Source organism: Trichomycterus rosablanca, chromosome 2, assembly GCF_030014385.1.
Source record: "Trichomycterus rosablanca isolate fTriRos1 chromosome 2, fTriRos1.hap1, whole genome shotgun sequence".
NCBI classification, from domain to species: Eukaryota; Metazoa; Chordata; class Actinopteri; order Siluriformes; family Trichomycteridae; genus Trichomycterus; species Trichomycterus rosablanca.
In genome coordinates this window covers 54,014,476-54,038,828 of record NC_085989.1, presented here as the reverse complement: position 1 = coordinate 54,038,828, position 24,353 = coordinate 54,014,476, and the positions used below count along the sequence as shown (strand labels likewise).

General features: G+C 42.7%; 1 protein-coding gene across 1 annotated transcript; it reads left to right on the top strand.

Annotated features, from left to right (window-relative positions):
• Positions 1-947: 947 nt before the first annotated feature.
• Positions 948-22,573, top strand: LOC134302196 (caspase recruitment domain-containing protein 11-like). The gene is made up of 22 exons (XM_062987233.1): positions 948-1,068; positions 3,170-3,400; positions 4,696-4,833; positions 4,926-5,112; positions 6,009-6,147; positions 8,142-8,465; positions 10,335-10,460; positions 11,051-11,233; positions 11,726-11,809; positions 14,094-14,130; positions 14,374-14,411; positions 14,506-14,594; positions 14,731-14,781; positions 15,972-16,128; positions 16,219-16,342; positions 16,598-16,835; positions 18,182-18,224; positions 18,556-18,658; positions 19,398-19,556; positions 20,038-20,153; positions 21,615-21,730; positions 22,369-22,573. Exons 1-22 carry the CDS (start codon positions 948-950, stop codon positions 22,571-22,573), a joined length of 3,009 nt encoding a protein of 1,002 aa, XP_062843303.1.
• The last annotated feature ends 1,780 nt before the right edge of the window (positions 22,574-24,353 follow it).

The window sequence follows — 24,353 nt, the reverse complement described above, 5'->3', positions numbered from 1 at the left end:
AAACCTTTTCCTGTCACCTAAACACAAATGTAAGCAACCCCACACAGACACTTTTAAAACAAGTGAAGCTCTGTTTAGCCTGAATTGTGTTTCCTCTCATCTTTACTACGTGGAATCACTAAAAATTTAACCTCTGTGTCACCTAATATATATACCATGGTAAAACAGGAAGTCATGGATTACTGCTTGAATGTTCCTAGACACTCTGATCAACTTAAGAAACATAAAATATAAATGAAAATGGCTTAAAAACATTTAAAATGTCTGTAAGTCAAGCTTTTATCAAGCTGTGACAGTGACAGATAGTGGCGGCAGGTGAGAATCGAACCCAGCTTTTTAGGGCTCATTTGGCTATGCAGCACCAAATTCATAAACGTGAAATTCATACAAATGTAGAAGATATTTCATCCTGCTTCACATCTACAGCATTTAGCAGATGCCTTTATTCAAAGTTCAAGTACAAATATGACCGAATGCACTGCAAGCAATCGAGAGCTGTTGCTGATGTAACTTGGAGATTGTGGGGATTAAACCAACAACCTTCTAATCACTAGTCCAATGCAGAAACTCCTGAGCTACATCTGCCCTTGATTTGCTTCTTGATTGCACCGATTTATGCAAAATCAAGACAGAAATCTTCAATCTAAATCAGGTGAGAAGTGTAAGACGTTCTGGACGTCCACCACATGTTGGTACCCGTGGAGCTTCTAGTAACGTGACTGTGGATCAGGGATGTGGGTAAACGGTGCAACCATGCAGTGAGAGGAACATGTACCATCATGAAGTCGTCTTGATGTTTCCATAGTAGTTTCACATTCCATACTGTCAGAGGTTCCGTGTCCGGTGGCATGAACACTCAGCCTTTTCTTCACCTTTGTGTCTGTCAGTGAGATGTTTATCAGACTGTAGACGAGGGAGGTTCAGACTCTTGTTTGCATTCCTGAGTAATGAGACAGAGCGGGAGAGTTAAAGACTCCCGTAACCAGTCAAAACCCACCATCTTCAAACCAGTTACAGCTGCTCACAAGAAGGATATTGGGAAAATCCCAGACTCAACGATATACAGGGGTTTGACAAAATAACTGAAACACCTGGTTTTAGACCACAATAATTTATTAGTATGGTGTAGGGCCTCCTTTTGCGGCCAATACAGCGTCAATTCGTCTTGGAAATGACATATACAAGTCCTGCACAGTGGTCAGAGGGATTTTAAGCCATTCTTCTTGCAGGATAGTGGCCAGGTCACTACGTGATGCTGGTGGAGGAAAACGTTTCCTGACTCGCTTCTCCAAAACACCCCAAAGTGGCTCAATAATATTTAGATCTGGTGACTGTGCAGGCCATGGGAGATGTTCAACTTCACTTTCATGTTCATCAAACCAATCTTTCACCAGTCTTGCTGTGTGTATTGGTGCATTGTCATCCTGATACACGGCACCGCCATTGGATGCACATGGTCCTCCAGAATGGTTCGGTAGTCCTTGGCAGTGACGCGCCCATCTAGCACAAGTATTGGGCCAAGGGAATGCCATGATATGGCAGCCCAAACCATCACTGATCCACCCCCATGCTTCACTCTGGGCATGCAACAGTCTGGGTGGTACGCTTCTTTGGGGCTTCTCCACACCGTAACTCTCCCGGATGTGGGGAAAACAGTAAAGGTGGACTCATCAGAGAACAATACATGTTTCACATTGTCCACAGCCCAAGATTTGCGCTCCTTGCACCATTGAAACCGACGTTTGGCATTGGCACGAGTGACCAAAGGTTTGGCTATAGCAGCCCGGCCGTGTATATCGACCCTGTGGAGCTCCCGACGGACAGTTCTGGTGGAAACAGGAGAGTTGAGGTGCACATTTAATTCTGCCGTGATTTGGGCAGCCGTGGTTTTATGTTTTTTGGATACAATCCGGGTTAGCACCCGAACATCCCTTTCAGACAGCTTCCTCTTGCGTCCACAGTTAATCCTGTTGGATGTGGTTTGTCCTTCTTGGTGGTATGCTGACATTACCCTGGATACCGTGGCTCTTGATACATCACAAAGACTTGCTGTCTTGGTCACAGATGCGCCAGCAAGACGTGCACCAACAATTTGTCCTCTTTTGAACTCTGGTATGTCACCCATAATGTTGTGTGCATTGCAATATTTTGAGCAAAACTGTGCTCTTACCCTGCTAATTGAACCTTCACACTCTGCTCTTACTGGTGCAATGTGCAATTAATGAAGATTGGCCACCAGACTGGTCCAATTTAGCCATGAAACCTCCCACACTAAAATGACAGGTGTTTCAGTTATTTTGTCCAACCCCTGTAGATAACAGCAATCACTTATGGTCACACCTACACGGTACTCAACATGAGCCAAGTATCAGCCTAGAGGTACCACCCACTGTAACGTCATGGTCAGAATCAGGTCACACAAATTCAGGTCACATGTTCACACTCATTTACACATTTACTCATTACTCATTCTCTTACACCTAGAGGCAATTTAGAGCCGCCAGTTCACCTTCTGCATGTTTTTGGATGGTAAAGTAAAACCCAGTGTGGTACCCAGCAGTGCTGCTCTGCTAGAGATGTAAAGCCAAGTGCAGAACGCTTGACTAAGGAGGAAAGGAAAAACAGGGAGCCCTGAGAACCAGCTTGGACCGGCTATGCACAAGAGACACCCTGACCCCACCAACTGGCGCACCCTGTGCATAGCGTGGATTTGTGGGTGGTGTCTGCTCCGGAAAAGGGACCTCATGCTGCATCTGGGGCAATCCACTCCCAATAAGTGTTTCCATCATGAGTTCCCAGCAAGAGAAGTATGCTGGCATCGCTCCCCAGCAGAAAACTCAACCGAACTGAGCAGCCTGGCAAGTCCGAGAGGGCGAAATCATAATACATAGAAAAACTTCCACCTGGAGCTCACAAGGTACAGGTGATTGTCCTTTTAGAGAAATTGACACAAACAATCGTCTACACATCCATGCCCCCTCTGCCCACCAAAATGGCAATTCAGAAGGACACAACTCTTAACGTGACTGCTGATCTGATTCATCAGCTGAGTCATGTTACAAAAAAACATATATTTGGCAACCCACCCAGGGTCCTACTACTCCACCACCCAAACTGATCACTGAATTAAACAAGCATTGCTCTTTGTATCTTTCTCTGTTTTTTGTAGGTGAAAGTGAGTGGGTGCTGGAGGGTGAAGTTACCCCCGTGGTGTCCTCATGGACTGAGGAGAGGTGTGAGGAATTATGGGATCGAGTGGAGGGTGTGAGGCACAAACTGACCCGAATTCTAAACCCAGCTAAACTGACACCGTATCTGCGGCAGTGTAAAGTCATCGACGAGCAGGATGAGGACGAAGTGCTCAACTCCACTCAGCTCCCTCTACGCATTAGTAAAGCTGGTGAGAGGCCAGTGTTTTAATTCCCCCCACTGCCCCTGACATTACAGCCCATATAGCTTCTTACCTTACTGTCCCTACTGCCCCCGATTTAATAGCCCTTTTGCCTGTCACCTTACTTTACCTACTATCTCTACCAGCCCCATTGCCTCTCACCTTACTGTCTCTACTCCCCCTGACAGCCCCTGTTGCTCCTCACAGTAATCCCTGCTGCCCCTAAGAGCCTCTATTGCTTCTTGCCTTAGTGGACCCACTGCCCCAACAGTCTTTATTACTCATCACCTCACTGTCCCTCCTGCCCCATCAGCCTCTATTACTCATCATCTCACTGTCCCTACTGCCCCTACATATCCTATTGCCTCTCTCTTTACTGTCCCTACTGCCCCTGACCTAATAGCCCCTATTGCCTATCACCTTGCCCTCCCTACTGCCCCTAAGAGCCACTGTCACTCATTACTTTACTGTCCCTACTGCCTCTAACATTTCCTATTGCCTCTTACCTTACGGCCCCTAACAGCCCCCATTGCCCCTCATTTTACATTTACATTTTCAACATTTAGCAGAGGCTTTTTATCCAAAGCGACTTACAGTTGTGACAGAATACAATCTAAGCAATTAAGGGTTAAGGGCCTTGCTCAAGGGCCCAGCAGTGGCAACCTGGCAGTGGTGAGGCTTGAACTGGCAACCTTCTGATTACTGGTCCAGTACCTTAACCGCTAGGCTACAACTGCCCTCACCATATTGTCAATACTGCCCCTGACCTAACAGCCCCTATTGTCCCTCACCTTACTGTCCCTACTCCCCCTGACCTTACTGATTCCACTTCCACTTACCTTTTTGCTCCTACTTTACTTTACTGACCCAACTGATCTTTACCTTGCTGCCCCTCTTGCCCCTTCTCCTCCTACTGCGTTGACTACCTTTATTAATTTTCATCTCTACTGTCCATTGCCCTGCTCCTTTACATTTACTTGTTAGAGTGCAAAATTTCTATACATTACCCACTTGTGCACTTCCCCCTCACTGTTGCCCCACTGACTCTCACTTTACTGCCCTGATTTCTGACTTCTGCCACTGTCCCTGCTCCTCTTCCTCTACTGCCACCCACCTCAGTGCTCTTTCTCCATGCTGAACTCACCTACTGTTCCTGTTTTCAGACCCTCTTGTTTAACCCTCTTGGCATCGCCAAACATTTCACCTGTACTTCAGCACTAGCTTATTGGCTCTACAGATCTGCACAGTACATCATTATTATTTTGATTGATTCTGATTGGTTGGTGTTTGGTGTCTCTTGGCAGGTCGTTTACTGGATATCCTAAGAGGGCGTGGCCCACGTGGACTGCAGGCCTTCATGGAATCTCTGGAGTTCTACCATCCTGAACAGTACACACAACTAACGGGCCAAAGGGCCACACAGCGCTGCTCCATGATGCTTGGTGTGTGTGTGTGTGTGTGATGTTATAGACAATAAATCTGACTTTACATACATGTACATTTGTTTTGTCTGTGTGTGTGTATGTGTGTGTAGATGAGGAAGGTCCTGAAGGTCTAACCCAGTTCCTGCTGCTGGAGGTGAGAAAGATGCGAGAGCAGCTGCGTAACAGTCGCATGTGTGAGCGGCGTCTCTCTCAGCGGTGTCGGGTTGCCGAGGACGAACGGAGTCGAGCAGAAAGAAAAAATAAGGATTTTAGACAAGAACTGAGTCAACTGGAGAGGTAAACACACACACACACACACACACACACACACACCTACACATACACATCTATACACATACCTACACATACACATACACACCTATACACATACCTACACACAACAACACATACTGTACATATCATATCTACATACATACACACACCTACACATACATATCATATCTACCCATACACACATACATACCTACACACACACACACATCTATACACATACACACCACATAAGCTTACACAAACCTACACAACACCTACACATACATATCATATCTACCCACACACACATACATACCTACACATACACACATATACATCTATACACATAGCTACACACACCTACACATACATATCATACCTACCCAACACACACATACATACCTACTCACACACACACCTACACATAGATGCATACACAGCAACACACATACATATCTATCCATACACACACTGGACTTAGATTAAGGTACTGGACTAGTAAGCAGAAGGTTGCCGGTTCAAGCCCCGCCACCACCAAGTTGCCACTGTTGGGTCCCTGAGCAAGGCCCTTAACCCTCAATTGCTCATCGTGTTCCGCTCATTGTGTAAGTCGCTTTGGATAAAAGCGTCTGCTAAATGCTGAAAATGTAAATGTAAATGTACACACACACCTACACATACACACTTAGACATTTACTCACACACATGGACCTACACACCTACACTTACAAATACACACACATACCTACACACATACATAAAGCTGGAGCAATTTATAGTTGAGAGTAAAATTGTCACTATAGGGCATCACACACAATTTCACTCACTCAGTCAGTCACATCTGGGGGCAATTAATATTAAATTTTACCATGTAGTGTGTTTTAATTGTGTGTGTGTGTGTGTGTGTGTGTGTGTGACAGGCTTAAACTGGACTGGAAAGCAGGATCGAGGGAATTAGGCAGGTTGAAGGAACGATTGCTGGAGCAGGCAGTGAAGTATTCACGAGCTTTAGAGGAACAACGTAAATCCTCCAACCACGAGAGAGACTTACTCACACAGGTAACACACACACACACGTTATTATACAACCAAATACAACATGGCTTAGACGGTAGTAAACATGTAGGCAGTGTGAGAAATGAAAACTGAGACTGAAGAACTGAGGACATGAAGAGAAGAAAATGTGATGTAATAGTTCTGAACCATTTTATTCTGACATCACTGATCCATTCATCTTATTTTACTACAAAACTGCAGCAGTGAGCAATATTGTACATCAGATAACACCTGAATTATTTTATTGAACCTGTCTGGTTATTATTTAACAGAACCGGAGCTGGTAAATGAATGCCAGGCGGTTCAGTGATTATTGTGGTGTTGCGTCAACACAGATTTGAAGATAACAGCATTAGCACTCGCTATGAGTGTCAGAATTAGTCCAACACTGGATGAAGTCCAAACAGGGTCAGGTCGACACTTTTGTTTCAAACTTCTTGTAAAAACACCAATGATTTCACTCAGTCGTGTTGGGTTCAGGTCCACCTGGAACCACAGTTTACTCCTCACAGACGGTGATCAGAAGCTAGGATCAAACCCAAACCCATAGAAACCATGCTGCTACGTGCCACCCACTCATCATTGGAGCTGCTCATGCGTTATTGTATTTAGTTGAATGGTGCAATGCTTTGTGGGAACTGTCCTTCTGGTTAGGTGATCATTATGTATCGTAAAATTCACACCGTCACCCTGCACACACCTGGACACACACCTGGTTCAGCTCAACGATGGGTTGAGCTGAACCAGGCATTCCTGGTTCTAATGTAATGTTTACCATGGTTAGATCACTATGCCCATTCTAAAAGCTCTACTGTAATCAGCTTAGGTCAGATGGACATCAAGTAAAGATCTGATGTGAGAGCAAGTCTTCAATGCAGCATCACCATCAAATCACCAATAACCGACCTTAGATCAGTTTTAATCCAGCTTTATCAATTACACAGCAAAATCATCTGGTTTGGTGTAGTTTAGCTGGACTTCTAGCCTGAAAATGCTATCAGTTGGCCTCCCAACCTGATCAGCATCTCAAACCATTAAAATCCAGTAATATCAGCTACAACAAGCATTCAAGAACCATCTAAATTTATCTAAACCGTCTGTGTAGCAAAAACAGATGAACTAGCATCCAGATCTCATCTAAAACCATCAGACTCCAGTCTGATCACCTGAGGCTGGTTACCAGCTGGAATCTGCTTGCTGGTACAGGCAGGTTTGTTTTTGTAATTTTATAATATGCACCAGGAATAGCATCAGGCTACATTCAGACAGGAATCTCTAACATAGTATGAAACAGTTACCAATAAAGTTAGGACACTTGTGCTGCACAGAAGCAACAAACATGGTGTATGCTAAACCTGTTTTCCATAACTGTTTGCATCAAGTATACGATATGTCTTAAATATGTGGACACTTAGCCATGGGCTTGTTGGACATCCCATTTCTAATCTGTGGGCATTAATATGAACCCAGTTTCCCTATTTAAAAAACCTTCATCTCCTCTGACAAGGCTTTCTCAATGAAGTAGTAGGAGTAGGAATGATGATTAGTGCATTTGTGAGGTCAGGCTCTGAGGTTGAATGTCTGACATCCCAATTTATCCTAAATGTGTTATTAAAATTAAAACCAGGCCACTAGAGCTTAAACTAGAGCTAGAGATAGAAAGGGCTTTCTCCACACCTTTGCCACAAAGTTAAAAGCATATCATTTGTTTTATAAAATGTATTTTGATTGTTAGCAATGGGTTTAGTAACCTTCCGTATGGCTTGGCAGGGGAGCCTGGATTACATGCCATGCTATTAATAGACGGCAGAGAAGAAATGAGGTGCAGAGACTGCCGATGAAAGGAACCAGCACTGTCAGTCATCTGCACCTCCTTGCCCCTCTGCCAGCTATTCATTTGTGCTGTCCCACTAAGCTTTATGCCAGGTGGGTCCCATAACAGATTTGACTGAAACAAATAAATAGTCTAACAATTTTAATTATCTTCCTTATTTAAGGTGGATCAGCTGAAGAACAGACTGGCAGAAGTGGAGAAAAGCGCTAGCGGTGACTCCAACCACTCAAAGTCTCCCAGAAGTACGAGTGGAACATGCACCCGTGGTGAGGGATTAAATGGACTAGGCGCAGACAGCACCTCTGCTGGTCGTGTGGCAGCACTGCAGCGCTCAGACACCCTGAATGGGCGCATTAGTGAAACTCAGGCTCTGCTGGATATTCTGAAGCAGGATCAGAGGGAAGCAGCAGAGCAGAGGCATGAACTCTGTACTAGCATCCTCAGCCTGCAGGGGGAGCTGGAAAGTGCTGAGGCCAGTAAAAAAAAGGTCAGTCAACATCCACACTTACAATTCAACTGTCTGCACGCCATTAAGAGACAGATTTTTACATTTAGCAACAGAGTTCCAGCACTTACTATGTGCTGTAACAGCGATCCACCAACCCCTTCTTATTCGCCTGTACCTCGGTGGATTGATGCGTCTGGAGCAGGGGTGGGCAAACCTTTCGGCTCAAGGGCTACACTGGGTTTTAAAAATTGACAGACGGGCCGGGTGGGTGCGGGGGTTCGGAACTAATATAAGTTCCCGTTTAAACCTTTATTTTCGTGATTAAAGGATGACTTTTTGAATATAAATGAAACACCAGACTCATCCTTTTATGTGCACATTTACACATGCGTGAATGTGATTTTTTTAATGCATTTTTTATTTTTATCTTTGTTTCCACTTGGTGTATCGCCGTCTAAACAAAACCAATTCAGCCTTTAAAGCAGCACTTTCAACATAAGTTAATGGTTTATGTGTAACATTTTAAACCAGTCAAGTGGTTTGATCATGCTGGGGTGATAGTAGGGTTGCCAACCGTCCCGTAAAATACGGAATCCTTCCTTATTTGGAAACTAAAGGCTGCGTTCCGTATTGAACTGATACGGGACGCACTTTATTCCGTATTTTTTATCAATGGTAGAGAAATGCAGCAGATGAGACAGAGACGGGGCGATCTGTATGAAACAGAAGGAAACTGCTGCTACCGTGGGAATTAGAAAGCGTTTGGTTTTTATTCTTAGTGTTCACGTTTAGTCTCAGTAACGCCATGTGTGCGCAGGGATATCAGCATAACAGCCTGTTCATTACACCGCTGTTTGAGTAGCGCAGTGGGCAGAGCGCGTGGCTCATGTTTTTCCGCCCTAGGTTCGAATTATGTAAAAATGTTGTTGCACTATGGTTACATGATTACATGATGTTCTTTATGTATGTTGGTTTGCCTAAAACATGGTTCGGGTTTATTATTATAAAGAATAAAAATAATAAATGGTAAACAGCAGAATCCATATTCCTATGACGGTGTGAGACACGTTATATATTTCATAACATAACCGCCTGGCGTGCGCCATCTAGTGGAATCAATTAAAACGCAAGTTTAGTGCAGGAAAAAGATTTAAATTAATGCGGTTTTAGGACAGTTTTGTAAATACTCAGCGGGCCGGATTAAACAGCCTAACGGGCCGCATTTGGCCCGCGGGCCGTAGTTTGCCCACCACTGGTCTGGAGAGTCACACGCTGATCTCCACGTTCCTCTACTTCTGTACAAGAGCCTCGGGCTACTAACCAGGGTCCTTACACAGTGTACAAGACCTTAGTCCTGTATAATTTAGTCCCACCCAGCAGACTAGTGGCTGATTTTGTCTGCTGTAGGCACTGCCAATTGTGCCTGCTAAAGGGGGCCAAGCAAACTCTGAAAGTTCAGAATCCCAAACAAACATTTTATTTATGGATCTGAGCCCCTGACTGTTATTCTTCCTTCACCAAACTTTACACTTTGCTATTTAAATTATATTAAACTTCCATCAATGTCAAAACAAGTATTTAAATTCTATATTTATTATTATATCAATCGTGGCACCTGTTCTACTGGGAAACACTGAACACAAGGCAGAAATACCCCGGAAAGGGTTTCAATCCATCACAGGATTTCTGATGGCCATCCACCCACCCTTAGACTAATAGCACCCATGAGATTTGAACCCAGATCTCAGCACTGGTGTGCTAATGAAATATCCCGCTGAGTCACCTGGGCGCCTAACTTTTCTAAATAGGTTCTGTACAAGATAATGTGTTGATGTATGTATTCATGTTGTGTTGATGTGTTATTTACTCTTTCTGTGTGTGTGTGTGTGCGTGTGTGTGTGTGTGTAGTTGGAGTCTCAGTGTGAGCAGTTACAGGTAAAGCTGAGGACGCTGCAGTTGGACTGGGAGGCCGAGCATAAGAGAAGTTTATCTTACTTCAACCAGATTATGGAACTGGAAAGAGAGAGAGATCAGGTACACAAGTCACCACATACAGCGGATTCAGAAAGTATTCACACCCTGTGAGTTATTGTTTACTTTATCGTGCTGTGGATTTGTGTTTAGATGTTTATAATGACCATTTTACCATCAATCTATACTGAATCATCTATAATAAAGAGGTAAAATATATAAAGCTGCTCAGAAATTTACCGCTCGTGTAAGTTGGGGCTCAGCCAGTAAAGTTTCATTTGACAGAAATTCCAGCTGTGTTTTGCAGACCTGAATTTAGGCAGTTTGTCCCATTCTTCATGGCAGATCCTATGAAGCCAGCCATCTATACATAAATATACATACATACACTGAGCCTGTACTGATCAAGTGCATTTTTCAACCTGATGGACTCATGCTGTAGTAATTGTTGGTAAAGGCACAATGATTTGTCCAGTATCACCACCTTCAGGACAGAGATGTGCAACCACTACAGAAAAGCAATTGTGTCTGTACAACAGTGTTCTGCTGGAACTTTAGGAAAGGGTACACAAAGAAATGTACACAATTGTAGCATAACATTATATTGTGTGTGTGTGTGTGTGTGTGTGTGTGTGTGTGTGTGTGTGTGCTAGACTCTGCGCAGTAGAGACAGTCTGCAGCTGGAGTTTACCGACTGCCTCCTGGATAAGAACCGTCTGCGCAAACGTATCACCGAGCTGCAGGGTGACGTGGAGCGGTTACAGATAGAACTGGATAAAGAGAAGGAGAAGAACCAACAGCAGGAGTTCACTCATTCACAGTCATGCAGTCACGGAGTGAGTACACACACATACACATGCAGTGGACATACACACCCCTGTACAAATGAAACCAAGAGTAATGATATTAGAATTGCAGAATATAAAATGATGAGGATTTGTAAAAGATCCAAATGAACCAATCACATTTAAATAAATAATATAGTAGCTAGTACACACCTGCCAACCATCAAAGTGAAGTCTAGCTGGTCCTGTAGGATGTTTCTCCACATTGGTTTCATTTATTAATTCATTGTCTGTTTTACCGTTGATTTGTCCTAGTCAGGGTCAGTGTTTTATATGGTCAGTTTACCTCCTGTATATAAACACAGACAAGGATCAAACCCAAGAATTTAGGATTCATGTTGTTTTGCGGCACCCACTCTACCAGATGCACCACTGTGCCACCGGCTATGCTGTATTTTTATTTCTCTGTGTGTGTGTGTGTGTGTGTGTGTGTGTGTGTGTGTGTGTGTGTGTGTGTGTGTGTGTGTGTGTGTGTGTGTGTAGTCATTTCTGTCCTTGATCAGTGAGGAACGTTGCTTTGGACCCTGCTGTTCACTCAGTCTGACCCCCCAGGATCGGACAAACCAGGTACTGCATTTGTTTAAGCACACACACACACACACACACACACACACACACACACACACACACACAATGCTTTAGCTAAAGGTACTAAATTCTGGTACTAAAGTCGGAGCATGTACACAGACTGAAGATGTTTAAGGTCTCTTCCTTGTGTACTGATTGTCTCCATTTATATACAGTGTATCACAAAAGTGAGTACACCCCTCACATTTCTGCAAATATTTTATTATATCTTTTCATGGGACAACACTATAGAAATGAAACTTGGATATAACTTAGAGTAGTCAGTGTACAACTTGTATAGCAGTGTAGATTTACTGTCTTCTGAAAATAACTCAACACACAGCCATTAATGTCTAAATGGCTGGCAACATAAGTGAGTACACCCCACAGTGAACATGTCCAAATTGTGCCCAAAGTGTCAATATTTTGTGTGACCACCATTATTTTCCAGCACTGCCTTAACCCTCCTGGGCATGGAATTCACCAGAGCTGCACAGGTTGCTACTGGAATCCTCTTCCACTCCTCCATGATGTCATCACGGAGCTGGTGGATGTTAGACACCTTGAACTCCTCCACCTTCCACTTGAGGATGCGCCACAGGTGCTCAATTGGGTTTAGTCCATCACCTTTACCTTCAGCTTCCTCAGCAAGGCAGTTGTCATCTTGGAGGTTGTGTTTGGGGTCGTTATCCTGTTGGAAAACTGCCATGAGGCCCAGTTTTCGAAGGGAGGGGATCATGCTCTGTTTCAGAATGTCACAGTACATGTTGGAATTCATGTTTCCCTCAATGAACTGCAGCTCCCCAGTGCCAGCAACACTCATGCAGCCCAAGACCATGATGCTACCACCACCATGCTTGACTGTAGGCAAGATACAGTTGTCTTGGTACTTCTCACCAGGGCGCCGCCACACATGCTGGACACCATCTGAGCCAAACAAGTTTATCTTGGTCTCGTCAGACCACAGGGCATTCCAGTAATCCATGTTCTTGGACTGCTTGTCTTCAGCAAACTGTTTGCGGGCTTTCTTGTGCGTCAGCTTCCTTCTGGGATGACGACCATGCAGACCGAGTTGATGCAGTGTGCGGCGTATGGTCTGAGCACTGACAGGCTGACCTCCCACGTCTTCAACCTCTGCAGCAATGCTGGCAGCACTCATGTGTCTATTTTTTAAAGCCAACCTCTGGATATGACGCCGAACACGTGAACTCATCTTCTTTGGTCGACCCTGGCGAAGCCTGTTCCGAGTGGAACCTGTCCTGGAAAACCGCTGTATGACCTTGGCCACCATGCTGTAGCTCAGTTTCAGGGTGTTAGCAATCTTCTTATAGCCCAGGCCATCTTTGTGGAGAGCAACAATTCTATTTCTCACATCCTCAGAGAGTTCTTTGCCATGAGGTGCCATGTTGAATATCCAGTGGCCAGTATGAGAGAATTGTACCCAAAACACCAAATTTAACAGCCCTGCTCCCCATTTACACCTGGGACCTTGACACATGACACCAGGGAGGGACAACGACACATTTGGGCACAATTTGGACATGTTCACTGTGGGGTGTACTCACTTATGTTGCCAGCTATTTAGACATTAATGGCTGTGTGTTGAGTTATTTTCAGAAGACAGTAAATCTACACTGCTATACAAGCTGTACACTGACTACTCTAAGTTATATCCAAGTTTCATGTCTATAGTGTTGTCCCATGAAAAGATATAATGAAATATTTGCAGAAATGTGAGGGGTGTACTCACTTTTGTGATACACTGTATTAAGTGGATTCAGAAAGTATTCAGACCCCCTGACGTCTGTATTGATTTGTGGATTTGATTTTGAATTGAAATTAAAAACTGAAATCTCATATTCACAAAAGAAATCAAACCCTTTATTAATTCCTTTGTAGAAGCCTCATTGGCAGCAATTACTGCTGCAAGTCTTCTCAGATAGGTTTCAATAAGCTTTACACATCTGGATTTAGGCAGCTTCTCCCATTACTCATGGCAAATCCTAAACACGGGCATCTGTCAACTGCAACCTTGAGGTCCTTCCACAAATGTTTGATGTGGTTTAAGTCTGGACTTTGGCTGGGCCACTCAAGGATTCGTTTAAAGACTTGCCCTGAAGTCACTCCAGTTGTTTTGGCTGTATGCTTTAGGTCAGTGTTGTGTTGAACAACCTTGCACTGATCTCTGCATTGCCACTATCTGATCATGGAAATCCAGACTAAATATGTTCTGAATTCACTGTAACGTTCATTTATTTATGCATTTTGTGTTTCTCATTCACAGTCCCTCTGTAACAGTCAGAACAGTGAACATACAGAAGGTAAGATACAGTCTCACAATCTTCTTGTTCAACCATAACTGAACTGCACATAACAAGGTCCATAAAGACATGGGTTTGTGGGTTTGGTGTGAAAGACCTTTAGTGAATTACACAAAGCCTTGAATTTAGCTTCATACATCGGTGACTAAGTCATGGCATAGACAGTGGGGGCTCTTAGGTAGACTTGTTGCTTTGTGGTAGACAGTGGTGACATTAGTGTGTGTGTGTGTGTGTGTGTTACAGATCTCCACTACACCTCGGAGGAAGACTTGCTCAGTCCGGTGTGTATCACAACATAACCCACACATTTTACTGCTGTATCTACTGATGTCTCATTTCTTACAAGTGTGTGTGTGTGTGTGTGTGTGTGTTTAGGTGTGCGGCAATGCTAAGGAGATAAACAGACTTTCAACTTTCCCGTTTCCTCCCTGCATTAACTTCATCAACCGCAGAGTCAACACTGAGTAGGATACACACACACACACACACACTACATACACATCGACTAATAAACACTCATTAAATACTACACACACACTTTTACATTCCTTACAAAGACACACTAGATTAACATTAAGCATGTGTGTGTGTGTCTTTCAGGTTTGATCTGGACTCATGGGGTAGTGATGAAACCAGCAACATCACAGGTGTGTCATTCTAATGATGTTTCCATATTCCGTGATGATAACAGCCATACACCCATGAGGTGGAGCTCTTTCTTCTTCTTGAAGTAGCTCCAATATCCCACCACCTCACTAGCTTCTAATGTACACTATATACCCAAAAGTATTCGTACACCTGACCATGAGCTTGTTAGGCATCCCATCCCAAACAAATAGTAAATAGAGTGAGCCGTGCTGGAACAGGAAACTATTGGAAGCATGATTTCCTTTATGTAATTGATTGATTACACCTGTTAGCAGCTGCCATAGCTGAAACAAGTGAATTCAATATTTAAAAGGGGCGTCCCAATATTTTTGACCACCTGTATTATTACAGGTCTTGTCATTGAAACTCTACCTGTAATTTTTGGGTGGTTTATTCAGATATGCATAACCTTCATGTACCTTGAGGTTGCCATTTTTTCCTGTGTAGTGTTTTTTCAGGGGTGTAACAACAGCACAAATCCCCACAGGTAACCTACATGCCCCACCATCATGTTACTACTCTTTCTTTTCGTTGTGAAATGCCCACCATTAATGACACATAAACTGGTGGAAACACGGGTCGGTTCTCTACAAAACACCAAGGTTCAAAGAAACCTGAACAGAACTGGTTCAAGAACCAGAGTACTTTTGGTGGAACTTCACCTCACAAATGTTCCTTTGACTAAATAGGCACAAATTCCCTCAGACACACAAACAATGTTGAGGAGGAAAACCTTTCCAGAAGAGCGTAGGCTGTTATAGCCGCATGGTTCTGGAATGATATGTCCAGCAAGCTCTTGGTCAGGCGTCCACATACTTTTGGCTGTATAGTGTAGGTGCTGCTTAAGTATGACGAATGTGTAGCTAGAGAAAATGAGAAGGGGGCAAATACTTACATTAATTACTCTGTAGTCTGAATACAGATGTGTGTGATTCACAATTGTGATGTAATGATACAGTGTGTGTGTGTGTGTGTGTGTGTGTGTGTGTGTGTAGATACTGAATCATCACTGTGGGATTCATCTACGTCTCTACACTCCCATCTCTTCTTTCCTGATTCACCTGCTACAAACACCAAACGCACACCTGAGTAAACACACACACACACACACACACACTTATATGTCAAAGGACTTCCTGTGACACCCGAAAGTTCCCCATGAACTGCTTGTTGTACTGTGTTTTTTTTGCCAGATCAAATCTCTCGCCTCCCACCCCACCCAAAAACACCAGCCTGGCTGATGACATCACCATCATCGGGGGTAACCGTACAGGTATATTTGTACAGACGGTGAGGGCGGGGTCAGTGGCGGAGAGGTGTGGTCTCACAGAGGGGACTGAGCTAATCCAGGTAAGAGATGCTGTGCAGTTAGGACGAGTGTGTAGTCCATAATAAGTGTAAGGTTTTAATATGTGTGTGTGTGTGTGTGTGTGTGTGTAGCTGGAGCAGGAGATGTTTTCGGGAGGGGGTGTGGATATGACTCAGTGTACAGCAGAAGTGGCGCACTTCACCATGCAGTGGTGGAACGAACCAGCTGCACTTAAACACCGACCTAACCACAAAGGTGACACACACACACACACACACACACACACACACACACACACACAAAGTTGTCCTTTAGAAGCTTCAGCAGTGATTAAATTAGCATGACTGGCAAACGATAACAGTCCTCTCAATGACCTTTAGCAACATGCTAACTAAATTCCACATGCCCACACTGCCCCTGCTGTTCTAGAGAGCTGTGTCAGCCCTGAATTAAAGCCATGTGCAGGTCCTGGACTGTAGAACTCTGACCACTGTTCCATTTTCCTTTCAGGTTATTCTGCTCTGATCAGTGAGCTCTCCTCAGACTCCTTCACCGGCGCCGACTCCTTTTATGTACGCGTGAACCTCGACCTCTGTTTCCGTGACCAGCCAGGTCTGAGTGTCGGCTGTAATGACGTCCTGCACGTAACCGACACCAGATACAACGGCAAGTACCAGTGGCGCTGCAGCCGCGTGGACGTACAGTCTGGTAAAGCACTGCAGAACGTAGCTGTACCCAACTACAACAGGTACAGAGTCTTGTTCTCATGGTTCTCGTAGTGGTCCGAACCAAACTAGCTCATTCAGTGGTGGTTGTGGAATATTCTTGGGGTTTTGATGATAGTTACTCTTCTTCTTTCCTTCAAAAACTACGTGTGCTCATTAAACTTTATTATTTTTAACACATTTTAATAAATTCACTTGGTTCTTCAAGAGGTAGAAATAATCAGAGGACTGACAGACATTATAACAAATGTGTTTTGGTTTTCTTGAGTGTTTTTGTGCTGTAACAATATTTATCTTGCTAATTTCTCATCTTTATGATGCTGATACACTGGAGGCTCTCAGATGGTGCAACAATAAATTACACTAAACCACTACTACCAAGATCTGTGTTTTAAATCTTATTGGTGTTAATGGTTGGTCTGGTGTCTACACAAACATGATTGGCTATGTCTTTGGGGAAGGGGGTGTTTATAGTGCACTCTCAGTGCTGGTCCAAGCCCAGATAAAATAAGGAGGGTGGAATCAGGAAGGGCATCCGGTGTTAAAACTACACCACATCAGGTATGCAGTGGTATGAAAGTAGTGGTCTAAGGAAAGTGGTGGTCTAGAACAGTGGTGTTCTGGAGAAAGTGCTGACTTGAAGAAAGTAGTGGCCTGCAAAAAGTGGTTGTCTGAAGAAAGTGGTGGTCGGAGAAAATGGTAGTCTGAAGAAGGTGGTGGTCTGGAGAAAGTGTTAATTTGGAGAAAGTGGTGTTCTGGAGAAAAATGAAATCTGGAGAAAAAGGTGATCTGGAAAAGATGCTAGTCTGGAAAAAGTGGTGGTCCAGAGAAAGTGGTTATCCAAAAAAAGTGGTGATCAGGAGAAAGTGGTGGTCTAGAGAAGGGAGTGGTCTAGAGAAAGTGGTGATCAAGAGAAAGTGGTGGTCTAGAGAAAGTGGTGATCTGGAGAAAGTAGTTATTAAAAAAAAAGTGGTGATCAGGAGAAAGTAGTGATCTGGAGAAGGTAGTGGTCTGGAAAAAGTGGTGGTCTGGAGAAAGTAGTGATTTGGAGAAAGTGGTGATCCAGAGTCTAGAGAAAGTGGTGTTCTAGAGAGAGTGGTGATCTGGGAAATCTTTTTGATCTGAAGAAACTGGTGGTCTGGAGAAAGTGGTGACTTGGAGAAGGTGGTCATCTGGAGAAGGAGGTGGTCACAGTTTATATGCATGGCAAGATCCCTCATACCAAGGAGAAACATCTTCAAGATCCACATCAGCTATAGAGAGAGACTAAACAAGATCATAGAAAAGACCATTGCACACATTTTTGAAAAACATCATGTAGGTCAGAACAACAGTAATATTTTGGTTGTGTGGTTTTGTTGTGTTTCAGGACGCAGCAGTTACTGTTGGTAAATTTACGCAGTAAGAAGAAAGTAAGTTCTCACCCTTCTGCTCAATGAATTTACACACTGATGTCCAACCAATTTGTTTGTCGAGCTAATATACACCTTTTCAGACACCATTCGGGGTCCCAGCAGCAAAAAAGTAAATAACCTGGGAGAAAATGCAGAAATAAAACAGCAAAAAAACACAGACAATTGAACACCACTGGGTGCTGTAACCCTGCTGTAAATCACTCACCATAAATCATTTATTTAATACAGACAGCTTGTAGTAATTAATTAAAACAAATGAAACTTGTCATAATGACTCTAACACTGTTAATGTCTTTGTGTGTGTGTGTGTGTGTGTGTGTGTGTGTAGTTTGGTAGGAAGTTTTGTGAGCGGGTTCGACTGGTGAAACCCATCACTGCTAAATGTTGTGGGGTTGGCTCCTCCCACCCGGTCCTCTACACACTCAGTAACCGTAAGCCCCTCCCACTTTTCTATTCTCTAGATTTCTAACTAACCACTGGAGTTACTCACAATAGAGCTGTAGACTGAGCGTCCACTTTTCCATCGGCTCTGACCTCTCAGGTATCTCTGGTCATGAGGGTCTCTACTGCTGAGATGATGAACCTGTAGTCCAGAGTTCTATAGTAAGTTTAAATGAGAGGAGGAAAGCTCAGTGTAAAAATGATTACTTTCCCTTTGAGCCACAGGTTTGTTATTTCAGCAGTAGAGACACTTATGACCAGTAATAACTGAGAGAACTAGACGTGTGATGAGGCACCAACATGACAAAATTGAAGGCAGTGATTTAAACAGACGCGACCAAGAATAATCTGAATAACACCATAGCATTATCGGGGCGTGTCTGCTACAGGCGACACAAGACAAGAGGACGTTGGAGAACACTGACCCATCTGTACCGCCAACCATCCAGCTACCTGATTAAATTATATAAAACAAAACAAAAACATCACTGATTCCAGAATGAATTGTGAATCACATAAGGGAGTTTTGTTTTACCAGTTTATTCCTCTATAGTCAACATTGTTGTGTAAGCCCAATTAGGTAACACAGATACACTTCTGGATAGATAGTAGAGGGTGATACGGATGTTGGATAGCTGTTTCATACAGAAATTATGTTTAATGATCAGAATAATCCAGTGTAGTGATTACCTGTGATGATTAATCTCACCTGATTGTGTGTGTGTGTAGGTAATGAGGAACATCTAATACCGTACAGTCTGGTACAGCCGGTGCATGTGGAGAGTAAAAGGCCGGTTATCTTCTCTCCTTCTGTTCTGTCTCGGGGTCTCATAGAGCGATTACTGCAACCTGCAGATTCAGGACTGTACTTTAATACCTGTCAACCAGGTAAACACACACACACACACACACACACACTAACACATAAACACACCGATGCATCCAGTTTTGGTGAATCCAACAGTGTTTGAGCCTCGGCTTCTCAAAACAATGTCATAATCTACTAAGACTGTAGTTCTTAAACTATGGTACAGTACGCAGCCTCCCTCTGGTGGTACGTAAGAGGATCTACTACAATGAAAATACAAGAAGAGAGCATGATGAGAACAATATTTACAGTTAGGGTTAGTAGATTTCTCAGTGGTCTGTGCTGTGCATTATACCATATTAGTTTTAAATTATAGCTGAACAAGTAGGTCTATACAGTAATACATTTAATGAAGGAAATAATGGTACATGTACAGATGTGATGTGTTCAGATGTCCAGTTACTTTTGGTGAAACTAACCATTATAATCTGATCCAAATGTTTAAGTAAAATGGTAAAAATTGAGTTTTAATTGTGTGTGTTTGTGTGTGTGTGTGTTTAGAACCGATAGCAGTGAGTGAGTGTGATGATAAAAGTGTGTTCATGTTGGATCACACACACACTTCAGATCACACACACGGCATCAGACTGCAAAGTATACAGGAAGTTATTGACCAGGTAAACACACACACACACACACACACACACACACACACACACACACACACACAATACAATTAGCTTTTAATCAGTGATTATTTTATGATGCACATTGATCATACAGATTATCTTACATGTTACTGACACATTCCACTGTCCAGTTTAGGTGAGCCTGTGGCCACTGTAGCCTTAGATTCATGTTCTCACCTGCTGTTGTAGTTCTGAGATGCTCTTCTGTTCACCGTGATGGTTCAGACTGATTACACTGGACAACAATTTTTTGCCAAAGTTCTGTTTCCTTGAATTTTTTTGGTGATTGTGACAGACCCATTCGAGCTGAACACAAATGTAGTTTCTGATTGTCTGTATCACATATAAATTTTGAGAAACATTAGATTAAGTCTTACTGATTATAACACATTTAAATCTTACACGTGTCATTAGTTCAACCGAGCTAAAAGTGTTTTGCTGCTGATTTTTGTTTCTACTCAACATCTGGTGCATCTCGTATTAGTGTCCAGCAATAGTCAGACAGCATTGATGGATTCCAGTGGCCTTGGTAACATTTTTCCATTGTGGCAATGTCTTAGTAAAAGCATCCGCCATGCTCATCACTTACTGCACCAAGATTAGGGAAGAAATCCAAGTGTCAGTGCAGGGAATGAATTTTCAGTGATGCTGCACTTCATCACTTTGTAAGCTTGAAGAAGGTTGTCAACCAGTTTGATGAACTTTGGCAGTCAAAAATTTTCAGCAACATCCTGAAATGATTTCCAAGTGATTTTCTCAGGTCTCACCACCAGCTCTTTGAACTGATCATTCATAATGTGTCGCATTTGTGGACCAACAGAAATGCCTTCACTAATCTTGGTATCAGTTTTTCTTGGGAACTCTTCCTGCTTTTTGTTCATTGCTTTCATAAAATTTTTCATCAGCCCGAGTTTTATGTGAAGTGAATATCTTCTTTTTTTGGGTCCACAAGTGGTTTATGTGCCAAATTGGGTCAAATTCTGATGATTTGGCCAGTTCTTTTTAGTGTAATATGATTCTTCTTATGGCTGTCCCAATTGCAAATGAAGCAGCAATATTTGGTATATCTGAGCTGCAATCCAAGAAGCGGTGCCACTCTAAATCTCCAGCTGTTTCAGTTGTAGTTGCTGTACTTGATGTGTTTCAACAACAGTTCCATGTTCTGGTATGTTTCCTTCATGTGTAAAGCATACCAACAGGTACTGAAGGATAGACATTGTCACTGTATAACAAGACAGCCTTGAAGCATGAACCAATAAAATGGTACGTGATAGGAAAATTCTGAGGTGATTTTTGTTATCAGCAGCTCAAAACACCTAAGACACACCCAAAAGTTTTCAAGAAACAAAATCTCTGTTGACCAGTGTTATCTTCTGATGTAGGAGCAGCTTACAGGTGTTTCTAATAAGTGTGTTTACAGGTTGTTGATGTGTGTGTGTGTGTGTGTAGGACAAACACTGTTTGCTGCAGTTGAGTGTGAGCAGTGTTGAAGCTCTGTTAAAGCAGGGCGTGTATCCCATCATCATCCACATTATACCCAAAGATAAGAAGGGCAGGAAGTTCCGGTACGACTCACACACAATCATACACACACAATCATGCACACACACTCTTACACAGACACACACAAACAAACACACATACATACACACACACATACTGTATGAAGACACACACATACAAACATGTATGCAAACACCTGCACACACACGTACATATACAAGTATGTAGCAGAATCAAAATCCCAAATCTGGGATTAATTCCACTTTACACTGTCTAAAGGTTTGCATAAAGTTATTTATCTAACCTAACAGTACAATTCAGTACAAATATATTCACTATTACTCCAGTAGATAGAGCTCAAGTAACATAAAAGAAACCCCAATTACAATCATTTAAAACATACCTGAGAGAAGTAACATGGAGAACAGTAAGACTTTACAGCTCTTAGAAACACCTCAGGAAATCAACTATTTACCCATCTACAATTCATTATACTGTGACATCCCATATATGAGTAAAATAAATGTTTAGTAAAGTTCACATCACAGATATCTCACACATAATATTTGCTTTGCCAGAATAATGAAAATGTGTTTATATTTATATGAACAAATCCCACAACAGATGTCTGATTCTCTCTTTCCTCTCTGTTCTGTGTTTCCTCTGTATCTCCCTCGTTCTGTTTCCTCTCGGTGGACAGGAAGCTGTTGGGGTGTTTTGGAGACAGGAACGTGATGGAGTTGATGCAGGTGGAGTCGGTACAGTTGGAGATGTTACCACTGATGGTTACCACACTGCAGCCTAATGACTGGAGCTGCACTAACGAGTTTATCAACACTGTACGCAACACCATACACACCCAACAGGGGGCGCTGGTCTGGCTCGAAATGGACCGGATTCAGTAACTCTTACTATCACAGAGTTTTTTGACTACACTAGGGAACGCAACACCTAGAGGTGTAGACCAAGTTACATTGAACCTGTTATTCTGTACAATTATACACAAGTGGCCTATTGCAGCTCATCTGACAGTTAGGTGAGGAACCACTGGACCACGGTAACATGTTTTTTTTCTATTGGTCATTTTTCTCTGCCAACCTGTCACCTCCATATTCTCCAACGTCTGCAGGCTATAGGACCAACTAGCACAGTTGAAATGTGATACAAGCTGCATGATAAATCTGGTTTCTGGGATCAGTTTTTTTACTCTGCCTCCTCCATCTGTGCAAGAAGAACCTGTTTTTACTGAATTAGCCAAGGTATGACAATTATACACTATATGGACAACCTCACGTCACACGCCCCATTTTAAAAACAAATGGAGTGACCTCTATGTGATCTTTTTAGCTAGAACAGCTACCACCCTTCTGAGAAGGCTTCTCACAAGAGGCACAGTTATCCAGGGCCTTCCTTAAATTGTTGAAAATGTATTATTTTCTTTATATAATTTATTTATTACAACTGCGATTGATGTCTCCAATACTACTTTGGAGTGATTTGTACTGGGTGCTGGATACTTTTGTACTTGTTTTGAGCCATTTTAAAAGATGTTTTGATTTAAAAAAAAAAACACTTAAAAATGAATAATAAAAAGACGATAATGAATGTCTGTGTTAACAACTACCTGCTTTCTGATGCTAAGGATCATGTGTTTTCTTCCTGTGGTTGGTAAACTCCCTACACTGGACAATGAGGAGATGATTGTAGTCATGAAAGAAGTTATTAAAAATACAATAAAATAAACAATAAAATATGGAATTATTTGTAAGTGCTGCATATTTATCTGGTTCATGCTGCAAAATGCTGATGTATTGCTGGTTAAAACTGGGCAGTGCTGGGTTTATGATGGATCATGTATACAGAAACTAGTTTATGTAATAGTTTATTTCTCACATTGGGTGGTGATACAATTATTTGTATATTTGTATATTATATATATTATATATATTTGTATATTATATATATATATATATATACAGTGTATCACAAAAGTGAGTACACCCCTCACATTTCTGCAGATATTTAAGTATATCTTTTCATGGGACAACACTGACAAAATGACACTTTGACACAATGAAAAGTAGTCTGTGTGCAGCTTATATAACAGTGTAAATTTATTCTTCCCTCAAAATAACTCAATATACAGCCATTAATGTCTAAACCACCGGCAACAAAAGTGAGTACACCCCTAAGAGACTACACCCCTAAATGTCCAAATTGAGCACTGCTTGTCATTTTCCCTCCAAAATGTCATGTGATTTGTTAGTGTTACTAGGTCTCAGGTGTGCATAGGGAGCAGGTGTGTTCAATTTAGTAGTACAGCTCTCACACTCTCTCATACTGGTCATTGAAAGTTCCAACATGGCACCTCATGGCAAAGAACTCTCTGAGGATCTTAAAAGACGAATTGTTGCGCTACATGAAGATGGCCAAGGCTACAAGAAGATTGCCAACACCCTGAAACTGAGCTGCAGCACAGTGGCCAAGATCATCCAGCGTTTTCAAAGAGCAGGGTCCACTCAGAACAGACCTCGCGTTGGTCGTCCAAAGAAGCTGAGTGCACGTGCTCAGCGTCACATCCAACTGCTGTCTTTGAAAGATAGGCGCAGGAGTGCTGTCAGCATTGCTGCAGAGATTGAAAAGGCGGGGGGTCAGCCTGTCAGTGCTCAGACCATACGCCGCACA